This window comes from Heteronotia binoei, chromosome 6, assembly GCF_032191835.1.
Source record: "Heteronotia binoei isolate CCM8104 ecotype False Entrance Well chromosome 6, APGP_CSIRO_Hbin_v1, whole genome shotgun sequence".
Lineage (NCBI taxonomy): Eukaryota > Metazoa > Chordata > Lepidosauria > Squamata > Gekkonidae > Heteronotia > Heteronotia binoei.
Genome location: NC_083228.1, coordinates 91763107 through 91781151, shown reverse-complemented (window position 1 = coordinate 91781151; position 18045 = coordinate 91763107). Strand labels below are relative to the sequence as shown.

General features: G+C 43.1%; 1 protein-coding gene across 2 annotated transcripts; it reads right to left on the bottom strand.

Moving 5' to 3' along the window:
* Positions 1-12034: 12034 nt before the first annotated feature.
* Positions 12035-17214, bottom strand: HES6 (hes family bHLH transcription factor 6). 2 transcript variants are annotated; one of them, XM_060240877.1, is made up of 4 exons: positions 17034-17214; positions 15675-15770; positions 15454-15532; positions 12035-12731 (listed from the first exon to the last, which is right to left on the bottom strand). In XM_060240877.1, the coding sequence occupies exons 1-4, from the start codon at positions 17109-17111 to the stop codon at positions 12337-12339; spliced, it is 648 nt and encodes a 215-aa protein (XP_060096860.1). In that variant the 5' UTR covers positions 17112-17214; the 3' UTR covers positions 12035-12336. The 2 variants fall into 2 exon arrangements, with proteins under 2 accessions (XP_060096860.1, XP_060096859.1); XM_060240876.1 differs by having other exon boundaries at positions 12035-12734; positions 17034-17213.
* Positions 17215-18045: the final 831 nt, after the last annotated feature.

Genomic DNA, 18045 nt, shown 5'->3' with positions numbered 1-18045 from the left:
GTTATGCTTAGTCTCTTTCCAACCTTTGTCCCATCCTGAGACATGTTGATAGTGGAGCTAGAAATGAAAACCTTTCTCCAACACTGATGCTGTGCACTGAGAGGTCCATCAATAAGACCGCACGGTGGACCTGGCAAGCATGACCAAGACCTGAGGAAGGGAGGGTGAGACAGTTGCCCTGAAAGAGCTAACCTAGATTTGCATTTCCAAATGAGATCCAGGCCCTGAGGGACTCCATACAGTTCCACAGGGCCTGTAAAACAGAAATGTACCACCAAGGATATGAGAGAGGTCAGGAGAAATCCTACTTATACAGTTTCTCCTGCCTTTTCCTCCCCTGTTCTTCTCCTAGGAGAGTGTCATACTATTATAACCCGTCTGGTAAACTGTAAATGTCTGGACAGGGCTGGCTCACCCAGGCAAACTAGGCGGTTGCTTAGGGCGTTGGGAGGAGAGGCAAACTAGGCGGTTGCTTAGGGCGCTGGGAGGAGAGGGGCACAGAAGTGGACTCCCCCCCTCCGGGTGCCCACAACAACCATCTAGTATGCTTGCCTGCCTGTCTCCCCCCCGCTGCCCCCTCTCTTTCCTTGTGCTTCATCCCCCCCCCCCACTCCCTCTGGAGTGATTAGAGGAGCGCGTGCAGAGGCTGGGCCCTACTGCTTTGATGTGGCCAGTGCAGCATCTAATCCTTTGAAGCAGTTCCAGGAAGGAGGGGGGGAGAAGCCTTCTCTCTTGCGTGCTTCAAAGGATTAGATGGTGTGCCACCCACATTGAAGCTAGTAGGGCCCAATCTCGGCGCAATGCGCTCTGATGGGGGGGCAACGGAGCACGGTGCTGTGTTGTAGCATTGTGGAGGGAGAGAGGGCAGCAGGGGGTGGGGTGGTGCGCAGGGAGGTTTGGAGGCTCTTCCCCCACTTCAGCATTATCAGAAAGTGCGAAGGCATGTCTACTGGGTACTCCATTGTACTCTATGGAGACTGGTTCCCAACGAGTATAATTGAAAATTGATCTGTGGGTATCTGGGGTTCTGGAGGGGCTGTTTTATGAGGCAAAGGCTCAAAATTTTCAGCATAGCATTCAGTGCACATATAAGGGGCCAAAAGAAATAGAGGAATTGCTAATGTTTCTCAGGAAAATTTCTAGAACAGAATAGCTGTATAAATTTCTAGAACAGAATAGCTGTATAAATAATTGAAAACAATCATTCAACCATGGACTGTAAGAGAAGAGGCGCAATTCTGCCTAACAAATATTACATCTGGCAAAAAGTGAAGTAAACAGTTCTTTTGTCAGAAATTTCAGCTGGAGTAGAATTTTTTTTCCATTTCCCACTGGCTCCACCCCCAAATTCCCCAGATATTTCCTGAGTCAGACCTGGCAACCCTAGGCCCACTAATTTGGATTCATTTAACCTTTTAGGTTCTTAATTTCCCATGCTTGTCCCTGATTTGCCCCCTCTGCCCAGCAAGGACCACCATGGCTGCCCTGCTCTCCCCCCTCACTGTGGTGCTGCAAACAGGACCCAGGTGGGTCTGGGCCCCGGCAGATTATATGTGCAACCTGACCAAAGTCGTATTCCTTTTGTCTTTATTCTTGTAGAGTGACTTCAATATGGTCTTTTTAGTTTGGACTTTTCTTTCTGGGCCTCAGTGCTTGGTGAATATCTGGTTGACAAATTGACCTCAACTTGCTAACTGTTCCATCAGAATCAGCTCCAAGCAGCGCCATCATGGCGTCCAGTTAGGGTTGCCAGGTCTCCCATGGTAGGGGATGGGGAGATAGGGTTGCAACATCCAGGCTAGCAAAATTCCTGGAGCTTCGGGGATAGATTCAGGGGTGGACAGGGATCTCAGTGGGGTGTGTCATAGGGCCCACCCTCCAAAAATCCATTTTCTCTAGGGGTACTGATCTCTGTAGTCTTGAGATAAGCTATAATTTTGGGGGATTCCCAGGTCCCACCTGGAGGCTTGCACCCCTACCCAGTGCCTAAGTTATCAACAGTATAGGCAGAAGTAGTAAACAGTACCATTTTGCACTAAAGGTGAATTTCACTTGACTGAATGCTCCCCCCTGCAGAAAGACCCTCCTTGTACATAAAAAAACCTGTAAAAACGCCCTGACTTGGATAGCCCAGGCAAGCCCAATCTAATCAGATCTCAGAAGCTAAGCAGGGTCGACTGTGGTTAGTACTTTGATGGGAGACTTCCTTGAAATATACAGTCAAGAGGTAGGGTTTGTAGGCTGTGATTAAATCAAAACATCTTCATTAAAGGAGGTAAGATAAAAGCCTAAAGAAATGCTTCAGACCCAAAGGGGAGAAAGGCAAACAACTGTGCTAATGGGTGCATACCTATTGAGGGAGTTGCACCATGTGTACTGTGCGTGCTTCAAAGTGAGAACACCCATGTTCTTGAATGAAAATTCATGTTGCTTAAATATGCTTCAACTTCAGGGTGTGGAACTTGAAAGAAAACCAGTTCCCTCAGGAACTGCGCCAGAACTCCCTCTCCTGGTACTGAACAGCTAATGTCACTGCAGATATTGGGAGAGGATTTGTAGATGGTCTACTGAAGTTCTTATCTAGAAACAATAGCTCCTTCTACCACAGGGCAGAGGAAGTGATGTGATATCGTGGGATCCAGAGACTCACATTAGAGTTGCCAGCCTCTAGGTGGTGGCTGTGGAGCTCCTGGGATTACAACTGGTCTCCAGGTGACAAAGATCAGTTCACCTGGAGAAAATGGCTGCTTTGGAAGGTGGCATTATGCCGCACTGAAGTCCCTTTCCTCCCTCAAACCCTGCCTTCCTCAGACTTCACCTCAAAAATCTCCAGGTATTCCCCAACCCAGACCTGGCAACCCTAACTCATATAACATGCAGACATCCTTCCCACATCCTTTTGTGTGTGCATGTGCGTGCACACACATGCACAATCAAACATTTAGAATTTCTGAATGCAGATTCCATAAACCTTCACACTTTTCCAAAAGTCATATATATCTAGCATCACATTCTATAGTTTTTAGAGGTCAGAGCATCCTGTCAAAGCTGGTTCAGAACTCAGGAATGTGGAATTTTTGAAGTTAAAGAACTCCGTTGAGAAAATGCTGCATTATTGGAGTATGCAGTAGCAGCTAGGCCTTTTTGTAAGAAAATTAATGTTGTGTTATATTCCAGAGCCATGTTTTTATAACATTCACATTACCATAATCATGTTTTGCAAGTAGCAACATAGCTGCCCAACCCTGCTATGTGAGATGTTTAGGCAGGATGAGAAAATAACAAGAAAGCCTGCCTACCACCTACGGTTACAAGATTTTATACAACCAAGGTTTAAAAAAAAAAATTCCACTGCAACCATCCACAATATTACTTGGAAGCAATTCATAAATCATTGGTATACTTTCTAACTGTCCCTATTTAGGACCTTTGAATAAGAACAGTCCCTATGTGATTGAAGTTCCAGTTAAGTCACTGTCCATACATTGTTTCTGTTCTTTAAAAAAATCCTTTCTACAGATTTTATTACTGTGAATTGCTAGTATCATCACTCTTCAAATAAAATCAAATAAAAACAACCTGTATCAGGCATTTATTCAGTTCCTTGTGCATGGTCTCTACAAGTAGTATATACAATTCTAAAGCATTATTACTGATTTCAGTGGGATTTTACTCACTAGTTTAGAGTATTGTTTAGAATGTGGATGCATTTTATCTATGTGTACATTAATGCTTGGACATGAACTCTAAGGCACCAGACTGTGCACATCCTATGATTTCACACCCCACAGCTGTTGGAGCATATTTTAAACACAGTGTAGGAAATGGTTCTCTTGGATATTTTTTTTTTAAAATAACAATCTATTGGTTTAAATAAGTGGAAGATGGACTAAATAGCAGGCAGAACAGGGCTCACCAGCAAAATGCAATCATGGGGAGGTCAGTCAGTGATCCTTAGCATGATGTTAAGCCAAATGCCCTCAAAACGAGGTTGGGGAATTAGTTAGGTGGGCACCTGGCTCATTAGGAATCTTTTTACCAATATATACCAGGCTCAACCATCCAGAGGGTAAATGCTCAATAAAAAGGACTCTAATTTAATAAAAACCAATTGTAATTTATTTAGAATAATAGTTCTTTCACACAAGATAAAAATGCAAAACAATCACACATTCACACAGGTCTAAGAAACACAGATAGATTGATAGGGGAACATATAAGGGTAGACAGACAGGGTAATATTTACCATCGTAGTCTTCGAGGAAGGTTCCAATGGCGACATAAGAGGACAGGGGAAATGGACCCAAAACTGTGGCCAGAATTGGGGATGGATCTATGCAGCGGAATGTGGGTTGCTGATAGAAGCACACATGAGTGGAGTTGGGTCAGAGGTTAAATAGGCTCCCTTAGACTCCTTAGGGGATGGGAGGTGACGGGGAGGAGAGATGGGAGGCTCTGTGATGACCATGAAGGCTGGACATTAGCAGAGCCAATGGTGAGTCCTTTGGTGACATCCAATTGGGTGTCAGCTTTAACCAATGAACTTCACCTTATTCCTGTGAACCTGGAAATTTCCAAGTTGCAATATGGTCTAAGGCGGCTCCAAGGTGTTAGACTGGGGTAAGAATGGGAATGGCTGGATACTTAAGGTTAAATGAGATTATCTGAAAAGGTGATAATAGAGAATCAAATACTGGCCTAGGTATCACCCGGGTAAGACAAAAGACTTGGTTGATGGAGGAGATGTTCTTCCTCTTTTCTCATCATCTTCTGGGCAGGAGTTATTGTTTAGGGTATTGCCCGGCAATCAGGAACATTAGTTGAGCTGTTAATCCATTCATGGGGCAGATGGGTTGCTTGCGAGCCAAGGGTGACACAGGGTGTGTACGTGAGCCTTCCACTATGAAGGAATGAAGTCCAGTCTGGCAGGAAGATGGCTACGAGTGGTGTTAGCCCTTGGTTCATGGAAAACAGGCTAGAAACTGCTTGCCTGTACAGTTCATGGTGGTGTGGCTTCTGCCACTGCAGTGGCTAAGACTGGGCACACAAGGAGTAGCTGGCAGCTCATTTGTAGAATGCTGCTGCAAAGCTGAGGCTTATAGTATCCACATAAGCCTTAGAAACTGTAAGCAAAGTCCACTTCTTAGAGCAGATGTGTGAGAGTCAGACTCCAGGCCCTCTGGCAACCATACTGGTGATCATGATGTCCATATGTATGAGAAGTAGGGGGCTTTTTCCTCACAATGAAAACGGAGGATGTAAAAAGCATGTGTTCTTCACCACTGAAATGTTAATAGTGCCAAATTCTGTCATAAGCAAGATGACAATGAAACCACTTCCGGTAAAATTGAGATTTATTATTTCTACATTTACACTGATTCACTGATGCAGTTGTGGAAGAAAGGTTTAAGCCAATATATTTCCACACTAGAATCAGATCTGTAGATGCCAAAGGGTGCTGTGAACATACTTTCCCCAAGACTAGATCCCACAGGGTTGCATCAAGAATATTGATGGCAATTTCCGATCCTTCTTACTGTGAAAAACAGCCAGTGTTGTGTAGTAGTTAGAGTGCAGGAATAGCATCTGGAAGACCTAATGTTGCATCCACATATGGAAGCTCACGTGTTGACTTTGGGTCACTCACTCTTTCAGCCTAACATACCTTACGAGGTAGTTGTGCAAGGATAAAATGGAGGAGGGGAGGTCAAAGTTGCATGCAACTTTGGGTCCCCATTGGTATGGAGGGGAGTAGGGCATAAGTATCTAAATAAATAAATTTCTCAGGTTCTTGGATTCAGACAGCAGCCTTAAACCCTGACTCAGCTAAGCTAGCCAGAACTTGAACACTAGGCAAGTCACTGAGTACTTGGATAGGAGACCACCAAGGAAGACTGGGGTTGCTTTGCAGAAGCAGGCAATGGCAAACCACCTCTGACCATCACTTGCCTGGGATGCCCTGTGAATGGGGTTGCCATGAGTTGGCTCGGACTTGATGACAGTTTCTTCTTCTTGGATTCAGGCTTTTCATCTTTCTGAACTGGATGACTGGCTTGGTCAGAGCTGATGGTTTCTTCCTGTTGCAATGTACTCACCATGCTTGCGGATGTAAATACACAATTGCATACAGGCAACCTACTGCCATAATTGCATAGCACTGTAGTGTGGGCAACCATTTTGGGATCTGAGAAGGATAAACCAAATGAGCCCCTCTAACAGTGAATTGGATGGTATTGTGCCATCACCCCTAGACATCCAAATGGGACCACCTACAGTCAAAGGGAGGGAAATATACAGTGTTCAGTAGCACATTAATTTGTAATTTTTAAAAAATATCAGAAGAATGATGTCTGAAGATGCTCATTGACCTCTGCCAGGGGCCCATAATATTCAAGGAAGATATGGGAGATTATTTTTAGAAACAAGAAAAGCAAGTCAGGAATTAGTCCATTTGGGTGTCTTCTGATCAAAGCTTATATCTTCCCTTTTGATACCCTCCCCTAATTTGTGAAGGGTTCAGGGGAAAAAACACACCTTACGGTATTCTGGAAAAGGGAAGTAAAAAATAAGAACCATAAATGTTTTTTGCAACCCCCATACTCTCACAAAGAAAGTGAGAGAACTAAAAATGTTCTTCCTTAACAGCATTTTGTGCAACCATTCCACAGAAATAGGAGTGGATTTAAACCTTCCTCCCCTCTCACACAAAAGTACACATTTTGTAAGTATTATTTTAGTACATTTCTATGCCACTATTCCTTTGAGGAACTGGGGGCTGTGTACTGGATTCTCCCCTTCCTCCATTTTATCCTGGCAACAACCCATTGAAGTGAGTTAGGTAGGGAGACAGAGTGTTCGAGGTCATCCAGAGATTTTTCATGGCTGAGTAAAAACTGAACATGGGTCTTCTGGTCTGAATCCAGCACATTAACTATCACAGCGCAGAGGCTTTTACCTTAGCCTCAAACCCCCAGAATGTGATACTTTTGAATACAAGCCTTCTGATTCAAAATTAGAAAATCTCCCTGCACATATTCATACCAGGAATGTGTTCTTTAAAATGAATGGTCACACTTTGGGACATCTGTAAAAGCAACTGAACTCTACATCAGCAACATGGCCACTCCTATGAACATCTTTATGAATCAGCCAGCCTCAAAGACTGCCTTCAGTTTTATTTTTATAAAAATCAAAGGAAGGAAAAGTTCCATTCACTTGTAGCAGTTGTGTACTCTGATGAAGGTGCTGTGTTTCACCAGCTGGACATAAGCTCTCCTACTCTAAGGGCTAAAGCAAAGGTAAGTGAAAATGACTGACTCTCTCGATGTATTCCCCCCCCCCCTTCAAGCAGCTGAACAGGGCTGCTGATTGGATCAGGGAACCAACAGTGTGAGATGATCCTGCCTCTCCCCCTGTATGCCACATATCTGATCTAAATCTCACACTCCTGAAGCTGCCCTTAGCCAAACGGTGGAAAATCTAGGAGCACTATTCAGGTACCTGCACTCTCCTTCCCCTCCTTCCAAAAATATTATTTGTTTCAGGAGGGCAATGGTGTGAGGTAAACGAAAAAGCTAAGAAACTCCAATCACAGATCTCTTTTGCCACATCTCATTTGGCCATTTCTTTTTGTCCTCCCTGATCCCTTCTCTGCGTGTTCAGTCAGATTTTTCCAATGGGAACACATCTTTGTTTTTTACACTGTATAAAGCAATTAGTTTATACACAAATATGAATAAAAATAATAGTATTAGCCTGATTAGAGTTGCAATATCTTTTTTATTTTCCAGCAAGATGGTTATGCCTGTTTTTGGATACTTGAGTAGCACAAATTTAGCAGATGAACAGTTTTGCAGCATGAAGATGCAGTTATGGGAAAAAAGTTCACCCAGTGGTTTCCTGACCTGGTAGATGCCTTGCCAGAACAAAGGTGAGGAGCCCTGATGGCAACCATTTCACCCCTTCTAACAGGCACACACCACCAAGCAATCTGTGCACTGTAAACAGAAGAGGGGGAATCTTAGGGACATGTCTGCTAACTACATAAGATCTGAGCTGAGCTTCTTGTTTCCCTCCCTGTTGCAGGTATTTAAGCCAGGATGTATGGCTAGCATGAGCCATATGACAAGAAACCAAAGGATCATGATGTGTGTCTCTTAGTTCTTGGCTTATAGCAGGGGTGGGGAACCTTTTTTCTGCCAAGGGCCATTTGGATATTTATAGCATCATTTGCGGGCCATACAAAATTATCAGTGCTTTATCGAGGGAGAATGATTCAGGCCGGCAAAATGAATGCAAATAATTGTTTTCTAATTAAAGTCATGTGGGGAGAGAAGTCACGTGGGGAGAGCACCTCCCCCCCGACCCTCTGCCCTAGGCAAATGCCTAGATCCAGGGCTTTTTTGGTAGAAAAAGCCCAGCAGGAACTCATTAGCATATTAGACCACATCTCCTAATGTTAGCATATTAGGTCACACACTCATTAGCATATTAAGCCACACCATCTAGGATAATCAAGTGCAAATTGAACTGGTGGTAGCTGGGTAATAAAGGAAAATGAAGGGGGAAGAAAGGAGAATAAAGGGAAATAAATGGGGGGAAGAAATGGAAATAAAGAAATGGGAAGAAAGGGTAATAAAGGAAGATACAGGGAGAAGAAAGGGGAAGAAAGGGAAATAAAGAAATGGGGGAAGAAAGGGGAATAAAGAGAAATAAAGAAAGGGGACTTAAGGAAAACAAAGAAATGGGGAGAAGAAATAGAAAGAAAGGGAAATAAAGAAATGAGCGGGAAACTTACCTGAATGGTGAGAGTGATTTTTCCAGGCCCCACAGCGATCCTGGCTGGACAGTGAGGCCCCAGGGAGGCCACTGTGTGGCTGGGCCCCACGATCCCTGACAGCCAGCCAGCCCCCAAGGAGGCTGCTGCACAATGCAGCTGCACCTCACAATCCTCACTGGCCAGCTGGGCCTCAGGGAGGCCACCATGTGGCTCGGCTCAGCCCAGCAATCCCTGAGGGCTATACCAAGTGGTCTTGAGGGCCCTAAACAGCCCTCAGGACGGATGTTCCCCACCCCTGGCTTATAGCCTCTGATCTTGGGAGAGCTGGTACAATGAATCCAGAACTAGCCCAAGATATAGTTCTTGGGGGGTGGGGGGGCAAGTCTATTTATTCAAACTGTATTTTGAGATGGAGCATTGTGGCACCTTAAAGACTAGCAGATATACTGAAACATAAGCTTTTGTGGACAATAAATGCAGCATTAAATCAAGCAAGTTTTAAAAATGCTATGAGACCTCTTTTTCTTTTTGCTGCAACAAACTAAGTTTCTCCCTGAAAGCCCACCCTGCCCTAAAATTCATAATTTTGGAGTTCTTATATTAAAAGAAATAAAGGAAATCACTGGAGAATCTCTTCCCTTTCACCCAGAGACTGTTCTGTTAGGCTGGTGGCCCAATGCACCATCAAACAAAATTTCTGTAGACAGGGTCGTCCTCTTCCTGGCAGTAGCATGATTGGAGATTGTTGCACACTGGAAAGAAGGCTCTGCCTGCAATATATACTTGGAGAACCCAACTGTGGGATTATTTCCTACTAAGTAAAATCTCAATTTATATTGCTGATGCTATGACAGAATGTACTGAAGAAAAATTTACTGTGTTCTGGTTCCAAATAGTGGAATATCTCACCAAACATAAAATTCTCCTCAAAACCGTTTTTATCATGATATGCTCTATTTCTAATATGTTCTGGGCTCATTTTCTCTCCTCTGGTCTGAATACAAAAAACTGTGAGCCCTAAATAGTTAAGTTTGATTAACTGGATTTCTTAGTACAATATTGGGGCAGTTCTTTGTACATTCCTACAGTAGAATCAGTCAAAAGAATGTATTTTCACTAGATGCTCTTCAGTATAATTGTATGACTGCTCCTTGGTTCTCTATTTTATGAATTACTTTTTCTTTTTTCTTGTTTTTTTTTTTAAAAATTAATTCTATTTTCACTAGGGCTGCATTATTTGAGGTGATAGATTACAGTGTTGTATTTATTGTAAACTGAAAATCTGTTAATAAAAATCTGTTCTGAAAAAAAAAACTGAAAACCCACCAATACCTGCCTTCCTTAAGCCCTACCCCAAACTTCCTGTACACCCTTCCCACACTGTGGTCTCATTACATTTCTCTTTAGAACTGTACAGCTATGCTCAAGAGAACATTGCATACATCTGTGGCACCATGTACAACAATGGCAACACCATATCTGATAGCAATTTCAGTGTCATGAGCAGGTTTCCAGCAACCAACTCAGATGGCTAGTGAGTTTTTACCAACCAGTTCTCCTGTTCAGTCACTAAATAAGCCATAGTGGTTACCATTTAAGTGTACTGTTCTCTAGAAGGGAGCTCCCCTGCAGCTGTCATCTTGGTGGTATGTATAATTCCTGATGGCTTTTCAAGAGATGAGGATAAAAAGGGAAGGGTTTCACACAGAAGTGCTAAAAATAAAGATGGTTACATTCAGTCTTTTCAAACCTTCATCAAACAAATCAATGTGCATAATTAGACAGCAATTTGGCAGGGGTGGGAAATACACACTTTATTAATTATGTAGAGTGTTTAAGGAATTCTCTCTCTTTTCTCTTTAGTTTAACCAAAAAGAACTTCTAATTGCTTTCCACTTAGAAAACCATAGCAACCAAATGTGTGATACTAAGGTCGTTTTCGCACTGACCTTACTCCGGAGCGACGTCCCTCTTCACCGCGCAGCATCTGTGCGGATTTTGCACCAACTGCTCCGCAGAACCCGGAAGAGCCGCAAAGTCCCGCAGCTTTTGCGTCGCAAATGTAAACTGCCAAAAACCAGTTTACATTTGCGACGCAAAAGCCACGGGACTTTGTGGCTCTTCCAAGTTCTGCGGAACAGTTGGTGCGAAATCCGCGCAGACGCTGCGCGGTGAAGAGGGACATCGCTCCGGAGTGAGGTCAGTGGGAAAACAACCTAAGTTTGGAGGATTTTCACTATTCTTGTAGGTAGGGGTATTCTTGGGATATCTGTCTCTTACCTTGAATTTTTTTTCAGGGGCATTATTTAAGAAGATTGCCACTGTTAATTAATACAGCAGTCCCCAATAACTTCGTATTGTTAGAAAACCAAGGCAGACCCTGTAGATTTTTTGCCTGGAGGCATCTTGGTCTATGATTGTGATCAGATGGGAGTTTTCCCCCACCATAGCCACTCCTCACCTCCGGATTTTACAGGTGTGTTCACATGCGCACATGTGCCCCCTGAATCTCACTCGTCCCTACCTCATCTTCTGATGGCTCAACACTGCATTAAATAGCCACCAGTACTTCCCAGTGGCAAATCATTGAAGCACCTGCATGGTGTATTTCTGGGCCATCTGAATGGCAGGGCTGCACCATGCATGTGCCCTGCACACATAGAAGCAGTCTGAGTGCTCTTCTGAGTGTGTGTGCCTGTGTTAGGTGCAGTCTGATTGCAGCAGTGTGTCCCTTTCTGTGGCAGCTTTTTAAAGCCAAGAGACCACCACTGCAAATTCCTAGCGTGATCCCACGCTATGTGTGTTTGTGTATGCAATCCTGCACATAAAGCTTGCTTCCCTACCCCCAGTCATTTGCACTGGAGCAACAGTGATTATCTCATAGGTCGTTTTTGCACTCACCTCCAGCCGGCGCGACCCCCCTCTTCACCGCGCAGGATCTGCGCGGATTTCGCACTAAATGCCGCGAAGCAGCCTTTTGCGCCGGAAACTCCCGTCACAAAAGCCGCTCAAACATAAACCGCCAAAAAGCAGTTCCTGTTTGAGCGGCTTTTGCGACGGGAGTTTCCGGCGCAAAAGGCTGCTCCGCGGCATTTAGTGCGAAATCCGCGCAGATTCTGCGCGGTGAAGAGGGGGGTCGCGCCGGCTGGAGGTGAGTGCGAAAACGACCGTACTGTCTCCTGTTTGAAAAAAAGTTGATTTGTAGAGGAATTTTTATAAATGTAGCTGGATAAATCAAGCCAAATGTTATTTCTGTTTTTTATTAATCAGTTGTTAATTCTTTTAATAACATACAAAAAAGAACATTATTTAAGTCATGTAATCTAAAGAGCTCAAGAGAAGATTCTATAAAATAATTTAGATGCATTCAATAAATACAAAATAATAGCAGCCTTCTACAATGCAGGCTACACAGAAGTTTACTCCGGCTTGAAGTACCCTGGTCTTTAGTACACCTACAGGAGCAAATTTGCTCCAAAAAGTGTTTTAAAGAGGCATATCTATAAGATACATATAAGAGGGTCTAAGATTAGAGGCAAGGTTTCTCCAAGACATTTTTACCATGGTCTCCACATGTCAAGCGACCCAATGCTAGCACCATTATATGCAAAATGACTTGGAGATGACAACTTGCGCTGACTACAACGTGAGGGCAGTTGTAGCTGAAATGGCTTTTTCATCCCCTGTTTCTCTTCAACAAGGCAGAACTGAATTTGAGCCTGACTGGACCCTGTTGTATTCCCCTTGCTACTCCCAGGGGTGGCAGATCTCAAGTCTGCCTTGCAAGTTTCCTCACTAGATCTGGGCAAAGATTTCAGCAGGTGGTTCAACAACCGTGCTCCAAGGGTCTTGTCCATCCATTCACAGGTCAGGAGGAGATTGTGGACCTCATGCATACATTGAATGTATCCAGTGCTGTATCGTTGCTGAGCTTCCAAGCCCAATTTGGAATCTGCTGGATGAGAACAAGAGACAGGTTTCAGTCACTTAAGAATTATCAGTAATATATCAACAATCAGTAATATATCAACACAGGGCTTTTTTTGTAGAAAAAGTCCAGCAGGAACACATTTGCATATTAGGCCACTCCCCCTGACATCACCATTGTTTCACACTGGGCCCAACAAGACCTCATTTGCATATTAGGCCAAACCCCCTGATGCCAAGCCAGCCAGAACTGTATTGAGGCCATACGGGGGGGGGGGGATCAATAAAGGTGGTAATTGCGCACTGGGTTCCAACAATACTGATGGGATAGTACCGCTGGGTTCCAGCAGCACTGTGGTATTGAAAGGTTTCCTGTTTTTACAGTGCTTTATAATGTTAACATTACCTAAGCTCATATATTTAGTCAACCTTTTAAAAATAGTTAGGCTCACTATATTTAGTTTTGGGGCTATGTTCATTTTAGCTGTGGCTGCTAAAAAAACAAACCAACCAATTTAAATGTGATTTCCCTCTGCAGTGTAAACTACAGAGATCACCTCTGAAAATGCCCATGGCTACTACTGGCTAATGAGACTGCTATACTTTCTCCATTGTGGCACCCATGGGCCACCCATACACCTAGTGGAAAGGTTTTTGGCACCTACACGTGCATTTGAGGAAAATGAGCAGGACCTTTTCCTAGCCAGCTCTGTGTGGAACAAGCTCCTCCCACCTCAACCTACTGCCAATCAGTTGGACAGTGGGGCCAGCCTATTGCCTGACCACCTGATTGTTGTGCCCACAGGTTCAATGAGGCTCAACCTTTACTCTACTACATTCTTTCAGCACCAAAATTACTTTCCATGTAGCACTGAGATTTATATCAGGGGGGAAATGCTTTTTGATAAGGATGGTTTGGTTTCATTAAATGTTGATTCATGCTGCATCTCAGTAACAGAATATGAATCTTTAAAATATAAGGGCTATAGTAAATCTTTCTTGGGAATCAACAGTAACACTCCCAGAGGTTTCAATGAAAAGTGGACCACATCACTCATCCTTTAAAAGTTAATATCATGTATCAACAGGGGTACATCCATTCTGGAGCTTTGCAATTGTACTCAAAAACTGAAACTGAATATGGACAAGACAAGTACTTTGCAAAGCAGAGAAATGAACTCATATTAAGAGCTGTCAAGTAGGACCATACCATCTTCAGCACAGACTTGCAGAAACAACTGAGAGACTGGTGTGGGCTGACACTGTATGTATGTATGAACTGCAGAAGTTTGATGTAAACTGGAAGAATATCTTCCCCTTTTCAAAAATATGTGAACGCAACCATCAGACTTATTCTGATGTCAGTCGGAAAGGTTTCTCAGCATTCACTCTGTAATCTGAGAAGCTTCCATTCAAAGACTACAATAGAAAACCAGTTCACGCATGACAGGTGAACAGGGACACCTTTCTAAGGGAGGTCTGCCGAACTACTCCACTATGTAATACCTCCACAGCACCACGTACCAGAACAGAACAGAACTTTATTAGAAAATAGGTGAGGAATATTCTGGGTCCTGCTAGGCCATAACCAGCCACAGCAATCAACATAATAAATAAGTGAAGTGCAACTAAAGCAAAGGCTTGTCCCTTAAGGGATCATGTTAAAATAACTACACAAAACAACGACAAAACATTAACAAATTCACAAATCCCCATGATGAAGCACATTTAGGGTAATTGTGTGTTCCAGTGATACAAGTGAGCTGTCAGCTTCTCAAAGATTTTAAGAAAAAAGCTAAAAATAGTCACAGAATAGTATGACTATGAGACACACAACTACCACACACAACTGCACAGGGTAATGGATATTTTATTTTTCCCTGTATTTTTTGCATCAGGAATACTTGGAAAATGTGATGCACTTGCCATTTTCAGTTAAGATATTTAAATATTCTTCAATGATCAGCTTTCCAGACCATCCCTATATTACCTTTTTATTGAGCATGAAATGCAATATAGGGTTGCCAACCTCTAGGTGGAACCTGGAGATCTCCTAGAGCACAGAGATCAGTTTGTTTCTCTGAAAGGTACAAACTTCATAGGGCAGAATCTATGGTGTACCATAACATCCAGAAGAAACAGAAGTCCTAGCGTGCTATCACACCCTGCTAAGTTGCCTTCTCTCCTGAAACACTCCACCCTCCTCAGGTACATCTCCCAAATCTCCAGGAATTTCCCACTCTTCTGTATCTGTGGTTAACTGAATTTTCGCCATTATCATTTTACACCAGCATGGCTGTGAAACACCGTGTTAGAGGAAAGGGAGGTTCTTTCTTGTACTAGTCTTTGAATGGCTTTTCCCATTTTGTTGAATACAGTTCTTCAGATTTGTATAAACATTCCAGGCACAAAAAAGGGGTAGCTGCATATACCATAGTAGTCCCCTGTGCAAGCATCAGTCATTTCCGACTTTGGGGTGACGTTACTTTCACAACGTTTTCACAGCAGACTTTTTTTAACAGGATGGTTTTGCCATTGCCTTCCCCAGTCATCTACACTTTCTCCCAAGCAAGCTGAGTACTCATTTTACCGACCTCAGAAGGGTGGAAGGCTGAGTCAATCTTGAGCCGGCTACCTGAACCCAGCTTCTTACACAATCGAACTCAGGTCATGAGCAGAGCTTAGGACTGCAGTACTGCAGCTTTAGCACTCTGTGCCACGGGGCTCTACTCCATGGTTCTACTCACCTATAATTTTGCTGTTTTGGATATTCTGGAGATGCTTGACTGTCATTTCAAGGATATCAGCTTTTTCAAGTTTAGATTGCTGGTTAAAAAGGAAACAACAAAATGGATCAGGAATTTTTTTTTTTTTTAAAGAAGCTGGACTGAAAAAAATGAAAAAATAAAATGAGGCTGGTCCATGGGTAAAGATTGAGAATAGAAGTATGTTAAAATTCTGTACTTACATCCAGCCGAAAGGCTCCAACAACTGTCTCTTTGAGCTGGTCCAAACAATTGTTAATCCTTTCCCTTCGTTTTCGTTCAATCAAAGGTTTTCTTAACTGCAATGATTAATGGAAGAATGTTAGATGTTGTTCTGCTTCAAGTATGTTAGAAGTGTGTGGTTGTGCTCATATTTTGGGGATATGTAGGTCTTTTTTAGGAAACAATATGGGTCTTGTTTCTGAAAAGTAGATTTATTTCCCATGTGATAGCAAGTAGTTCATTGATGCTGTGCCAATATGTGATAGCACTGCTCTATAATTTTCACCTGTGCAGTGACCATATTAACACTGCCTTTACAGAGCATTTCTATTTCAAATACAGGTACCTGAGTGTCTCTCTCCAAATACACATCCTCATCTAGCAACAAAGAATAGTCCAAACAGCCTAGTCACAAAGGCGGAAGTACAAATGCAAGGACAATTCTACCCAGAGTTCATCTGTACAGCCATCTTCCAAAAACTCCCCTCAACATTGATTGTTATGTGATGCACTTTCCCATCACCTTCTGTATCTTGTGCTCTGTGTTTAATAATTACTTAGAAGATCTCAACCTGCTTATTTCAGTCCATTCTTCTTGAAACTTTTTGCACCTGTATTTTTTCCACAATTGCGATGGAAACTATGATAGGTAACTTATGAATTCCACAAATCAAATGTTACAAGGCTTTTCACTGCTGACGAAATATATATATTTCATTTTAATCACAATCCATTTTTTAGAAAATGTGAAGTACATCTAGATACGTTTTGACAAATGAATTCAGAACATACAAACAATCAGATCTTGTATATGAGTTAAATTTTATACTCTGGGTTTTGTTCCAGCTGCTCTATATGCAACCAGATGTCAGCCAGTTTAAACAATGCCTGCTGTTGAGTCACTCCACAAGGGTCATTTGCCAGATTACTTCTCAGTGAAGCAGACTAATTTTTTTTTTATTGCTGTCAAGTTGCAGCTGACTTATGGCAGCCTTGTAGGGTTTTCAAAGAAAGAGACACAGAGGTGGTTTGCCATTGCCGGCCTCTGTGTAGTGCCCCCTGGGCTTCCTTGGTAGTCTCCCATTCAAATACTGACCAAGACTGACCCTGCTTAGCTTCTAAGATCTGACGAGATCAGGCTAGTCTGTTCTATCCAGGTCAGGGCCAAACGGAATCTGCCTGAATGTAAAACTCCTAAAAACTTAAAAGTTTTATTCCCTCAGATTATAGTCAGCTAGCAAATGCTTGGCACTTGTATACCAAACAACAAGGAAATCTTTGCAATATCTTTTATTAGAAGTAACCACATTGACACAAGCCATGTACAAAATGTAACATACCTTCCTTTCCTCTTTGGTGTTGGAAAGTCTCTGTACACTGCTGCTGCCGCCACCGCTGGCCACAGTTGTAGCAGTCATTGCAATCCACCTCGCCTGCCCCAAGGCTTAAGGGAGAAAGAGGGGGAAGGCCTTTGGCAGCTGGCCGCTCCCCTTGCCTGCTAGGGGCTTTCTCTTACATGAGTGCTGTGCTCTGCTTGCATTTATAGCCTGATATTAGCATGTGAATGAGAGCACTCCTTGGCTGGCCCTCTTTTCCCACAGGAGGGGTTGAGACCAGAGGCTTGTGGCCATCAATCAAGGCTGACAGGTCACTACTTTTGAATGGCCAAATCGGGCACACACAAACACAGAGAGCTCCCAAAGAGCGACAGATGTCCAGCCTCTACAAAGCTTTGCTTGGCAGAAATCTTTTGTTAAGGAGGAGGCATAAAATGAGAGCACTCACTAAAGGTTACATGGCTCCTTGCTCAATTGGCATGGATTCCCAGGGAGAAACAATAGGCTGGAATCCATTGACACAGACTTGGGCTGTTGGGGTTAGTGGTGTTGTTTTCTTCGTGTGCAAAATGATACTTTTCATCTTCACAACTCATCTCTCCCACTTTTCTTCTTCTTCCACCCTGTCATGCATTAAGAAGTAAAAGATATCCAGTATTATACCTTTCATAGTGCTCAGACCTTAGTAATATTCAAATACTGGTTCCCCCAGTGGAACCTCAGCTGCACCTGTTTGTGAACCTTTTTTTCAGTGGTTTAGTTGGCAGAATTTGCACCTTGGATGAACCTCATCTTTAACACCTTTTTGTTTGCTGGATGTCTGGGGGACAGACAGTGTCTCAATTTCATCTAGCCTATATGGCTGTTCTTGGTCTTTTTCCCCCCTTCTATTTTCATCAGGGTATGACAGTCTTATGGTGACCCCAGAGGGCTTTCAAGGCAAGAGACTTTCAGAGGCAGTTTGCCATTACCTGTCTCCACATCGTCACAACCCTGGTATTCCTTGGTGGTCTCC